This window comes from Mesocricetus auratus, unplaced genomic scaffold (genome assembly GCF_017639785.1).
Source record: "Mesocricetus auratus isolate SY011 unplaced genomic scaffold, BCM_Maur_2.0 Super-Scaffold_100014, whole genome shotgun sequence".
Taxonomy (NCBI): Eukaryota; Metazoa; Chordata; class Mammalia; order Rodentia; family Cricetidae; genus Mesocricetus; species Mesocricetus auratus.
This window is the reverse complement of record NW_024429197.1, coordinates 34,304,494-34,317,932: the sequence shown is the minus strand read 5'-3', so window position 1 is coordinate 34,317,932 and position 13,439 is coordinate 34,304,494. Positions and strand designations below refer to the sequence as shown.

The window sequence follows — 13,439 nt, the reverse complement described above, 5'->3', positions numbered from 1 at the left end:
TGACTCAAATATAAAGGGACCCCAGGTATCTCTGTGGGATATGAATGGTTGTGGCTATAATTCTATTTATCACATTTCTTCTTTTGACATAGCTCCAACCCCAGCGCCTAGGCAGAGCTCTCCATCTAAATCATCAGCATCCCACGCCAGCGATCCGAACCCAGACGACATCTTCGAAGAAGGCTTTGAAAGTCCCAGCAAGAGTGAAGAACAAGAGGCTGTAAGTGACCTACTGATTGCCCTACTTCTCTATAAAAATTAAAATTTCCCCATAGTATATGAGGATGCCAACATAAAAGAGAATGGTCGCTCAGAGCTGGTATTCAAACAGCCTCTGAAGGGACTTTGTTGTATGCTCAGATGCATCAGCCAGAAACACTGACCTTTTATTAAGCTATTAGGAGCATCTGGGAGATGGCATCCTCTGCGGAAGTTTCAGTCCTCCTTTAAATTAACTGGTTACATGTGCCGCGTGAATATAATCTTAGTTGCCTTATATTTTCAGTTGTTGAAGAGAGAAAAAAAAAGTGTTATCTTCTTGTGTTCTAGCCTGATGGATCACAGGCGTCCTCCACCAGTGATCCATTTGGGGAGCCCAGTGGTGAGCCCAGTGGTGATAATATAAGTCCACAAGACGGTAGCTAGATAGCGCAGGTCTGGGTAGGTATCTGTCCTTTTTAATCTCCTTCCCCTGCAAGGTTTTCCCTCTTGCTTGCCACTGACATCATCTCCCAGTGTCTGTGCTTTGTCTGTTTGCCTGTGCTGTATACAGTATCCATACCATCTCCCCTTGTCTGTGCATTTTCCTAATGCTTGCACTGTTGCTTTTTCCTAGTGCTTGCACTGTTTTTCTTGCCTGGTACTGTATTACCAATACTTCTACCCTCCATCCTTGCCCGAGCCATCTCTCCAGTTACCAGTGTTTATACAATCTCCCTTCACTCATTTCGATTTTGCACTTTGCCTTTTCACTTGGATGAATGAATGACCTTTGACATACACCAAAAGGTAGGGTTGGAGGGAACGTGGCTAATAGTTTTATTATTTAATTAATGATATATTCTGACATTCTGAGTTGGTGACGGTGATAGAATGAGATCCAGTCAACACTACCTAATGTGAATTGAGCTCAACATTATCCCCTCTAGAATGAGCGCATCTCTCTCTCTCTCTCTCTCTCTCTCTCTCTCTCTCTCTCTCTCTCTCTCTCTCTCTCTCTCTCTCTCTCTCTCTCTCTCTCTCTCTCTCTCTCTGTCTCTCTCCCCCCCTTTGTCTCTCTCTCATACGCGTGCACACACACACACACACACACACACACACACACACACACACACAGAGAGTAAGAGGTGCTCCAGATGCTTTACTCTTTTAAGCAAAATGTCACTGCATTTGCCTACATGCCACAGATCTAAAGAGGTCACTAATCAAACACACTGAGAACCCAGACTATGCAACAAAAACAAGCCATGCTTGAAATAAGATTGATCAAAGTGTGTAGTCATAGTAACCCTTCCCATCTACCCAAAAGAAGGGTTCTATACCCCCTTCCAGTGTGTCAGTGAAATTCAAAGACATGTAGCTGTCACTCTGGAGGCACTGCTCTTTGCACCTGTGCTGCAACCTGTGGTTTGCACCAAATAATTCAGATTCCATCAGCAGCTAATTGGAGAGAGGCATCCTTACATTTACTAGAAGTGGCTTTTGGAACTCAACTTTCAATACCTCTGATTCAATCAAAATAAAGACCTTATGAAGATAACCTTCTCACGAAACAGAAATATACCTTGTTACTTGGACATGATTTCTAAAGCCAGCTTTGACAAGTGTGTCAAATTTTCAGACATCTTCCTGATTGTCCATAAACATGGAGGACTACTAGACCAAACTCGAAGATGCCCTTAGTTCTGAAGAGCATCATCTTGGACATGAAAATGGTGAACAGCTTTCAGTGCTCAGAACTATGTTCTGTGGCCACATCACAGTTATTCCTAGTATACACATGGGTCCTTTAGACAATAATTGAAAGCTAATTCAGGATTTGAAAGTACATTTTGTTAATAGATTTTTTCATGATTAAAGAATTTAGTACATTATATGCTTTGTCACATTTTTATATTACTAAAATCTAATAATATAACATGCTATATAAAACCCAAATACCCATTTCAAAAAGTTAATCTTTCACAACCACTTTGGGAATTTATCTCTTAAAGGCAGTCCGTGCTCTAGGAATGAGAAATGTTAGGGATTATAAGAAGATTCCTTGAGGTGATTCCAAGGAGGTTTTCTACCTCTTGTGTATGTTGTACTTCACGTGTTCAAATCGCTTTAGAAAATTGGATGAATGAACTAGAGGTGATGAGATCCATTCATCATGATCGTGGCAATCATTGTCCTAAATTGAAGTACTTGTAAAAACCCAAAATGACTTACACCATGGGCAGGTCAACATCGCAAGCACTCATCTTCATGAGCTGGTTTGGCTTGATGCACTTACACGAGCTTAACTGTTTCACAAGGCTTGGTTTATTTCACATTTGATGCTCCTCAATCCATAGCTGGGTTGTAAATGGTCATTACATGATGTTGTGGCAAGAGCTCAGGATTTGTGAGTTCAAATCTTAGCTACAAAAAAGTGGGCAAGAGATATTCTTTCATTTCTGATTATTTTTCATTGCTAGGAGAGGGTTATATTATCCTTGATATTAACTAGCATGTCATAAGTCCAGTCTGTGACATAAAGGCAGACCATGAAAATTCAGCCTAAAATGTAGTCTGGTTTGGGGAGTAACATTGTCAGAGTTCAGAACCTAGGTTTATCCTTCTTGTCTGTGTCACCTTGATCAGGATTTACAATCACTCTCTTCATTTGAAAAATAAGGATACAAGTAATGCCCATCTTACGGAACATTTGGGTGAAGTAAGAAGGTGATGTATAAGGAGCTCTCAGTGCAATGTCTGGCACATAGAACATCTGATAGCTACCGTCATTACCACCTCTGCCACCCTTGTCATTACTAGCAACCTGCACCATCCTCATTGTCACCACTATCACCATCACTACCACCACTGTCACCACCATCATCACAATTAACATCACTATCGCCACCATCACCACCATCACAAATATTACCATTACTGCCATTACTGCTTCCTTATTCATCACCATACCAGTAGCAATACATATCAGCATCAGCACCACTACCGTTACTATAATACATATCAGCATCAGCACCACTGCCTTTACTGTAGTCACGCCACCATTATGACCACTCTTTTCACCTCCAGCACCACCTTCACTGCCACCCTCCCCAGCACACCCATCAGCATCACAACTACTGCCATCACTATTGCTATTATCACCACCGTTATCAATATGGTATGAATTCAATATGTGCTGGTGCTCTGTATTCTTAGATTTCATTCATTTAACCCCATGTTGAATAAACTCAGTAACTAGGAGGTTTTGCTTGATGCTTTCTGGTTTTAGATAATTTGTGGTATGTCTCATAATAGATGAATGCAGAGGGAGGGAGGTGAGGCCTTTCCAGTATTCTCATGACAAACCTTGCCCTATAATCAGAATAACTTCTATTTGAGCCTCATAGGCCACCTCTCCCTGCCCACCCCCACAAAAAGCAATCTTGGGTTCATATGTAAATCACAGAAAGACCCTCTCAGCTTTGAAAAGAACTAGATTATGCTTTATGATGAAGCAGAAGTTCAGCCTGGCCATTTTACAGTTCCCTATCAGAAGTTGTGTAGTGGAGTTAATACCCATCTTGCAGATAGGTCCCCTATGGCACCCACGTGGAAACTCGTGAGGCTTTTTGTGTCCCCCCATCAGTGTCAAAATTGCACAAGCCAAATGTGATCTTTCTGTCTCCATCCCCTTTACTCATAACCACCTGGAAATTTACTGACTGCAATCTCTGAAAGCTTTTGCAGACACTTGGAGAAAGGATTCCATGCAGAGATAGTTGTGTCCATGGCTTTATTTTCCCTCTGCTGTCATGCAGTTGGAAAGCAAAGTCCCTACCCCTCTTATCACTTCTGCAACCACTATCTCAGCTGTTTCTTATTAGAAATAGCCACCCGGTTCTAAGTAAACAAGGATGACATCTGTTGATAAATTAAATCCCCATCGGTCCAGAATAAAGAGACTCAATCCCCACAGGTGGAAACTTCAAGGCCAATACCAAATGTCTCTGTTTTAGCAATAAAGGAAAATACCTTCAATTAGTCCCCTTCCCTTCCTATCTGGGAGAATCATGTGTTTTTGAAAGACTGAGTCAAGAGACACAAAAAGAAAAAAAAAAGAACCAAAATAATATTATAATGGCTGGTGTGGGGATGGCAGGTAATTTGTACCTCACTGATGTGTTTCTGGAGCAATTTTAAGGGCGAAATGTTAGCCTTTGAAGGGATGAAAGAAAAATGAAAACATTTATTTAGTTAAATGGCTAAGTAAATAAACTGCCTATCAGACTTTCCCAGCTGTCAAGTCAAAGTAGCATCCGTAACAATGGCAATCGTTTGGTCTGTCTCCCTTTGTAACAATAGATACTGCCATAAATAATAAGTTGCTGTCACTTTTTTAATACTGATCTCTGTAGTGGGAACCCAAGGCATATAAAGTTTTGCCTGATGGATTCCTAGTGTTAAGGCAAAAAGAAAGATGAGCTTCAAATGGTTAGGGAAGAGTGAATATTTGGGTTTGCTTTTTTATTTGCTTTTGTTTGTTTGCTTTAGTAAATGAAAGAAAGAAAACAGAGGGCCAGAGTCAGAATAAGGCTGAAAAGCAAGTGACCTTAGCCAAGCATGTCTCTCCTCACATGGAGAGGACAAGCACTATAACAGTGGCCTGTGTAGGTTTCCAAGGATCACATGATATGAATATGAAAGTAATTTGGGATTTGGGGAACTCATTTAGTGGTACAATGTTTGACATGATACCCAGCAGCCACATATAAAGCCAGGCATGGCAGCATGCATTTCCAATCCCAGTGCTAGGAGGTGGGCTCAGAGAGGTCCTTGGGGTTCGAGAGCCAGCCACTAGCCTAATCACTGCAAACCAAGTCCCAGTGACAGACCCTGCCTCAAACAATAAGACTCAGAAAGAACAATGCCCAAGACTTATTTCTAACTTTCATCCACACAGATCCATGCATACATCTATTCACACGATCACACATAAACAAATAAGGTAATTTAAAAAGCCTCAAAGTTAAATACATGTGTTTGGTATTGTTATCACTCTTCTAGTTTTTTTTAATTGAACTTTGTAGCTTAGATTATCCCCAACCTCACAGTTCTTCTGCCTCAGCCTCTGAGAGCAAGGATTACAGCCACACATCTGAACATTATTCCCTTTTAAATCAGAACTGAACAACACAACCTTAGAAATAATATATGTGTTCATTCACTCAAATCTACCTGTTTGGGGATGCTCAAGTTAGAAGCAGGTCTAGCCTAAGCTTTTGAAGTGAGCAGTCCCACTTCCTGGGGCCTTCATGGAGTGCCATTCTTTGATGTCTTAGCTGGAAAACATTGGAAATAGGAGAACTTATCAGGGTCTGGATAAGGACAGTGTGTGCTGGACTGGAGAGACATTCTTGTTGCCAAGAGGTGTGTAAAGATGAAGTTGACTGGAGATGAGACTGAGGACATGGGGGATGCAGAAGGGGAGATGAACTAGGTTCTCAGATGTGGGACTATGTTGTACCAGTTGTTCTTTAGAGCACAGAATAGTGTGCTAGAGCAGGAAGCAAATAAGTATACGTTGGGGCCAGCTACGCTTGAGGTACTCAAGAGACAATCAAGTAGAGAAGTCAGCAGGGTGCTGGACATACCTCTGGAAGTCAAAGGTAAAATCAGGGTAGGCATGAAGATTTCAACATGGTCTTCAGCCATTTGAGTGGTGGATGCAAGAATATGCGTCCTGTGTAGATCAGAGGTCAGGAGACTGTGTTGTGGCTGGGTCCTACTCCATGAACAAAAGCAAGCAGCTTCCACAATAGTAGGCTGACGTTTGCTTGCCTGTGATGGAGATCACACCCAGTGTTTCTAGAACGACTCAGTAGGATCAATCACAATGCCTCTCATCTACTGCTACTGAAATAGCTTTAAAGACTAGGGACACCATTAATTTAATATTTTTTAATTCCTGCTTCAAAAATTTGACAAAAAAGAAAAGTACTTGCTAACATTCTATACTGGGATGGAAATCTACACTGAGACTCAGTGCAGACTGAGTGACTGAGCAGCAAGTACTCTAACAAGACTAGGTATCTGGCTTTCAGCAACAGCCTAACTTAGTGAATGCACCATAGGAGGAAGATGACTTGACCTCTGACCTTTGTTTGTCTCCTCTACAAAACAGTCACAACAGTTTCAAGCAGCTAATATCTTAAGACCCTTTAGTTTGATCAAGTTCACTTAACTTGAAAAACCAGGCCTCAAATAACATCTCCCAACAGCTCACCCTTTTCAGGCAAGCTTCCTTCTCAGCTAAGCAAGAAGACAGAATCCCTAAATCATGGCAACTTCTTTAGAAAGACTTTCTGGAATACCGAAAATAGCATTGGTTCTTCATGACCTTGCCTGAGTCAGGCTAGAAATTTCTGGATCAAATGATTTAACTCCCCTCCAGCTCTTACAGTTGATGGTTCTGTAACAAGGAAACTAAAGCCATTGCCAAAACGAATAATGCATCACAGTGTCAGACTTTGGGATTATCTGCTGCTTGGGGTTTTCCACACCACTGCTCCCCTTCATTAGTGGGGATAATTGAGAGCTGACTGCAGTTGTTACCACTGTTGTGATGGGTATTTGAAGCTAGATTCCGGCAAGCAGGAGCTGTGTGCATATTTATCTCTGCTGCAGAAAGTTAATGCAGTGCGGCATTAATTACCCTGCCTGAGCCTGCTGTCGTCTTCTGGTTTTAGGTGTCATTCTCAGTTGGATAAATTAGTTTCCAAAATTGGAATAGAGCAAATTGTAGGGTAAGATCAAGGCAGCTTCACTTCTCGTGGAACCCAGAAAGAGAAATGCGGTGAGTGAGGAAGTCCGCACAGGAAGCATTGAGGTGAATGGGTGATAGAAGCTGTTTCTTCCTTATTGATTGTCTCTAGCGAAATTTCTATCCCATTCTTGTTTACTCAGTGCACCCCATCCCTAGAAAACATACATACACATGTGTACATGCACATACATGCATTCACCCACGAATGCATGCTCACGTGCACATGCACACACACATACACAGAGGGGGGGGTACAGAAAGTTTCTATCTAGTCTAATAGCAGATATTGGAAGTAGTTCAGGTATTGGAAGGAAATGGATTAGGACTTAAGAGATCACCCTGCTACAGATTTTGATAAATTCAACCTTTGGAAAAACAAAGCCAAATTGAAGTGTGTTGAAGACAAGGAAATCAAAATATCAACGATATTAGAAATCGTGTCACAGTCATACACTAATTCACCAGACCTTCCCCCACCCCCTGCCCACAGTGAGGACCTACTGTGTCACATTTCTACCTGTAAATGTCAATAGGGACAGCAGGAAGATGGGGCCCTTCCTGTAGTCAGGCATTTCAACAGAATGCATTTACATAGCTCTCCATTTCCATCAGCAGGGTAGATTCCATGGGTGGAGCATTGAGGTGTGGGGCACAAACCATTTTGCTATATTACAGAGCAGGGTGACTAGGAAGACAGAAGTTCCTTCCTCCAAGAGAGTATACCTCTAGCCAGTCCTGGAGAAGAGTGCACGGCTCAGAAGGGAAGTTCTGGATTGACGCTGGCATGATTACTCAGTACCCATGTGACACGACTGCTCTGCAGATCCCTCATTTATAAAATGATGGCTCAGACATTGTTCATCTTCTAGGCCATTCCCAGTGTGAAACAAGGAGCAGTGTGATACATCTTATGAAAGAGACAGTGCAGTGACATTGGCACTGTTCAACCTCTCTCAACTTAATTCTTTGAGTATTTTTATTCTTATCCTTGAGAAATTTGCACATAAATCTGATGTTTTGATCAAGTTCAACCGTCCCCCATTTGTTCCTCTCCCAATTCCTCTCCCATCTGCCCCAACGTTATTTCTTCCCAATGCCATGTGGTGTTTTTTTTTTTAAACCACTGAGTTCACTCAGCAATGCCATTATGTGCCTGGATGTAGGACCATCTACTGGAGCTTGGGTAGCCTCTTGGGGTCTGCATCCTTGAACACTGACTTTTTCTCTCCCAGCAGCCATCTCTTGCTAATAGCTCCTCAGCTAGCGGGTGAGACTTCATGCCCACCTCCCCGCTCCATACTGGTATCTTGTCTGGCTTGAGCTTGCGCAAGTCTTGTGTATGCTGCCATAGCCAGTGTGAGTTCATATGTGCAACTGCCTGTTTTGTCCTGAAAATACTGCTTCATTTGTGGTCACCCGCCGCCTCTGGCTCTTAGATCCTTCTGTCCCCTCTTCTGAGATGATCCCTGAGCTTTGTAAGGAGGGGCTGTGGTATAGGTGTCCCATTTAGAGCTGAACATTCCACAGTCTCTTATTCTCTGCTTGGGCACTTGTTTTTGCTTTTTGTTTCCAAACTGGAAATGGAAGGATTCTGCTCACTTGAATGTTAGGTAGATGAAGGTAAGACCTGAAGGTGCTTCCCAAACAATGCTCTGCTGATAGGAGGACTTCTGTCTTGTCTCCTCTCTACAATTTCCTCTCATTCCCTTTCCTGCAGTATTGTGCTAGGTATGTTCTGTAACTTGTCTCCACTTCTCTCAAGACCTTTGTAGAATTAAACAATGCTATTCCCATGGTGTGGTTGGAGAAACTGAATCTCAAAAAGTCTAAGTGTCTTTCCCACAATACAGAACTTAGTGAGCTCACTCTACTATGTCATGCTATTTCCCTAATGGGCAGTCAGCCTCCAAACCAAGGATAGACCTGCCTCTTGGGGCTGAGGAGGAGATTGCTCATTCTTTAAAGTGTGCTACACAAGCATAAGTTCTATCTCCAGCACCCATACAAAAACCCAAATATGGTGGCACACACTTGTAATCCTAGAGCGGGGAGGTGGAGACAGGTAGGGCTGAGGCTGTCTGGCCAGCCAATCTGGTCTACTGGGTGAGTTCCAGGCCAGTGAAAAACTCTATCTCCAAAGCAAGGTGGGTAGTGCCTACAGAATGAAACTCAAGGTTGACTCTGGGCCTCCACTACATGCACACATACATCGGACACATGCGTACATATACAAAAACAGCAACACCACACACACACACACACACACACACACACACACACACACACACACACAAATCTGGATGAGTTATTGGGGGTGCCAAAATTGTTGTCAAAATGAAAAGCACCATGATGAAACGATGCCAAAATACCTAAGGTCATTCATCATCAGTGTCACCTTTCTGTTTTTATTCCCAAGCACTCCTTTCTAAAGCCATCTCGCCAACCCAGGCTTAGCAAGGCAGGCCTGACTGTTGTGCCTCTATCCACAGGAGCCTGAGCCTCTCTATGCGCAGATCAACAGACCTAAGAAATAGCATCAATGCGAGCTCATGGTGGGTGCTTCAAGACTGGCATGGGAATCAGCAGTGCAACAGGCTCTCTTGTATTCTCACCTCACCTCATCCCACAGAGAAACTCACAATCGCCCAGTGAAACTGAAGAGGGAACAGAGTGGTTTTTTGGCAACCAATAGCAGATACCTATGGCAGCACAAAAAAAACAAAGCAAAACACAACATCCCCCCAAAAGTATTTTTAAAATAAAAAAAAAACAGAACCCAACATTGATCACCAGTCAAGCTGATGCTTAACCAACAAATACCTTGAGCTCTCTCAGCTGGGTCTAAGATGCCCCCGGATATGAAACCATTATTGTGCTTTTATTTTGCTACCTGTTGACCACTGTAGAGACCGAAGATTTGGAGTGGCAGGCATCAGAGAATTGCAACAAGGTTGGCACTAACTCATTTTAGGCCAAAGCAAGGGATCCTTTGTGACCACAGTGTCATCTTCCATATGCCTTCTGGCTGTGGCGATGTGCGTGGCATCTCTCCACAGGGCCTGGTCTGCCATCCTGTTTCCCCTGTCCTTTATTTGTCATGTTTGAGAATTAATGAGTGTACAAATTTTTGTATTGCTTTTGACTTTTTTTTAGAAATGGGTGAAGAAGTCTAAATGGGGGAGGGAAAGTCTCTTATGATGTGAATTAACTTGAAATCACAAGGCAAACAAGTGGTTGGTTATTCATTATAATCAAGGATATTGCCAAAACAACCCTTTAGTTATCCTGCATCCTGGTGAAGAAAGACAGCTTTTGGATGGAACCTTCATCCTGGGGGTAGCAAAGGACATCAAACCCCATTGATGAGAAAGATGGAAAAATGCATCCAGTTCCCTAAGAAGCTCTGAAGTCTTGAGTACAATAAAATGATGTCTTTATTTTTCTGATACTTCGCTGCTGTGATACTATGCAGACAAGTGTCTTCTCCATGCGCCATTTTCAAAGAAAAGTCATTTGCCAAATAGTTCTGGTACAATTCTGGTAATGTGGTTTTGAATCTTAGAAACCAACTTTCTAATGGTGACATGAATATTCAATGTAACAAACTGACTCTGTGGTCAAATGGTTCATCTCTATCTCTTTTTGTACATCAGAATATTCAAATGGGATTTTTTTATTTTCTAACTTGAAAAGGAAAACCTTACCATTAAACTCTTTAACTATTTAAGGGAAATGGCTTTAAGGAGTTCTAATGATGTAAATATGTCAATGAAGATGCTTTTAATAATGCCATTACACTGTAGAGAAGATAGCAGATGGAGTGTAAGGTGCAAGGAACATGATGGATGGGGCTCACTCTCCAGGAGTTTTTCTAGGATGACTGGTAGAAAGCGACCATTCAGAGACAGGCAGGAAGTCTTGGGCCAATCAGCAGCTAGTGAACAGGCAGGGGCGGGGCTTCACAGCCAGCTTTTCTGGAGTTTTCTCACCTTAAGCCCAAGGGGAGAAAAAGAGGAGGCTCACATTGGAAGGTTTGATTTTCAGATTTGGGAAATCGCTCACCTCTCCATTCCCATTTCCTCTCCCATCAGCCACTGGACAAATTGTACGTGAAACGGAAGGATTTTACACATGTGGGACAAAAGTCTAGTGTTTAGTTCATATGTTTAGCACACAACTTTCATAAAGAATCTATATATTTTTACCCTATAGAGAATTGTTATACAGGTCAAATGTGTTTTCCTGATGTTCCTATGCAGTTACATGTTGGATTTAGTGGCTTAACATAAAGAAAGAAACCCTCAAGAGCTGTGTGATTGGATCTGGGAGTAATTACTGTATTAAGTTTTAAAATTTGAAAAGTCAAATTTACCTTGATATGAGTGATTGAAATTGACCTGTATGTGTTGGCTTCTTCATATTAATAGGAACTAAAATAGTTTTGAAGATGATTTTTTGTTTTGGTTTGGTTTTTGAGACAGGGTTTCTCTGTATTGCTTTGGAGCCTGTCCTGGCACTCACTCTGTAGACCAAGCTGGCCTCAAACTCACAGAGATCCACCTGCCTCTGCCTCCCGAGTACTGGGATTAAAGGCATGCTCCACCACACCTGGCTGAAGATGATTTTAAAGTGACTCTTCAGACAAAAAAAGACAGGATACAATGTCAACCTAATTGTTATTTTCACTGGAATATAATTTTCCCAAATAGATCAATGAACCACATGTCCATTAAGAAATATGTGTAAATGCTACTCTACTGTAGAAGGTTCCAGGAACTAGAGAAACCAGAAGGGTTATTCACTGCCCTCTGAAGCTGCTATCTGTTGGTACAAGATTCCTCCCAAAAGGTGTACCCTTGCTATGATGAGGTGACCCTCTTGTGCAAAGGAGAAATGGGAAGTTGTAATGTCCGAGAACTGTCCTGAAAGCAGACCTGCTTCTCTGAAGTGTTAGCAAGTTAGGTGGTTGCCACGGGAAACAGCATCAGTGGCTATGGGTGTGATGCCAAGTCTCTATGAGTGGTGCTGTCGTGTCCCTCCCTATGGCTGTCAGAGTTTGTCCATAAGTGTCACACCCTCATCCCCATCCTTTGGGTAACTGTGACAGGAAGCGCACTCTGACTGGCATTGCTGTTTTAGGTATACCATCTGCAGTCAGTTGCATAGCAGGTGGTGACAGCCCAGCCAATGGCCATCCTTCATTGAGCAGGTTGGAAATGTAACTGAATCTGAACTTGAGGAAGATTCCCAGCTGATACATGAAAATGAGGAGGATAAAGTCGAGATTTTAGACTGCCACCTTTATCTTCATTGCAGAATACTGATTTTTTTCCCCCAAGCACCGTTTGGTGAGTTCAGAACCACGGTACCCCTCTCCCAGGAATACAGTGATATGTCCAAACAGGAGCTGAGGTACCAATACCAAAAGAGCATGGGGAGTCTGCACAGTTCTGGTTAGATCGATAGAAAGATTCATGAGTACAACTCACTTCCTCATCCTCTATTAGCACTAAATTTGTCACTTTAAATTTTGAAACCAGGGAAATGCCACCTGTCATTCTGTCCCCATTCCCCATAGCTTTTCGATCTTTACATGCCACAAGACTTTTTTGCTAACTCATATCCATCCCAGCGTCTACAGCAACCCCATCATGTAATGTACCGGGCACCTTCTTTTAAGAAAATGTTTACTCCGTGGGTTTGGTTCCTTTCAATTTCTGCGTTCTGACACATATTTTTTTAATAAAGATGAGAAAGAGAAAATGACTGTTGCAGTACGTTTCTAGACCTACTTTAACTTTACCTCAGATGACAGTTTGTTAACATATATGGACACATTATTTTTAACTTTATGTACAATGCATTCAACAGAACAGCAAAATTTTTAGAAATTTTCCATTAATTTCTGTAACACGCCATGTAAAACGGTTACAAATAAACATGTTTGAGAACAACAGCTTAGCCTGGTTTTATTTCACAAGTTTCCAGCAGCCAGTCAGGCCAATGACTAGAGGAAGAACTGGTTTTTCTGGCATTAAGTTTCCAGCTCATCAGAAAACAGCCTCAGTTTCCCTGGCTCTGAGCTACAAAGAGCAAGCATCACTGATGGCCCATGGCCGAGCCTCAGGGTGAAGCACTGACTTATTTGTATCCGTAGAAACTCACATAGTTTAGAAAATAAGCTAGAAAGAGACAAATGTGGTATCTGGACCACAGGTAATGCAGAGCAAAGGTAGGGACATCTACTTAAGTGTGGACCGGAAAACTCTGGTTTGTGATGGCTGTCGTGGGATTTCCCGCCTTCGTCAAAAGTTGTTTGCTCTAAGGGTCTTCAAGAAAGAAGCTCTTAGTGTTTTCCATGTATTCCACATGTGTGCGTTTTGAGAAACTCTGAGCCTGGGGAAAGGGAAAATTC

General features: G+C 42.2%; 1 protein-coding gene across 19 annotated transcripts in view; it reads left to right on the top strand.

The window, feature by feature from the left end:
* Dab1 (DAB adaptor protein 1) overlaps positions 1-12,980 on the top strand; it is a 1,089,646-nt gene extending 1,076,666 nt beyond the window's left edge. For 18 of the 19 annotated variants that reach the window (XM_021228422.2, XM_021228419.2, XM_021228428.2 and 15 more), the window contains 3 exons: positions 93-220; positions 550-660; positions 9,514-12,980. In XM_021228422.2, the coding sequence (XP_021084081.1) occupies positions 93-220; positions 550-645 (224 nt within the window). In that variant the 3' untranslated portion in view covers positions 646-660; positions 9,514-12,980. The remainder of the gene's footprint in view (positions 1-92; positions 221-549; positions 661-9,513) is intronic. The other variant, XM_013114992.3, reaches the window with a different exon arrangement.
* The last annotated feature ends 459 nt before the right edge of the window (positions 12,981-13,439 follow it).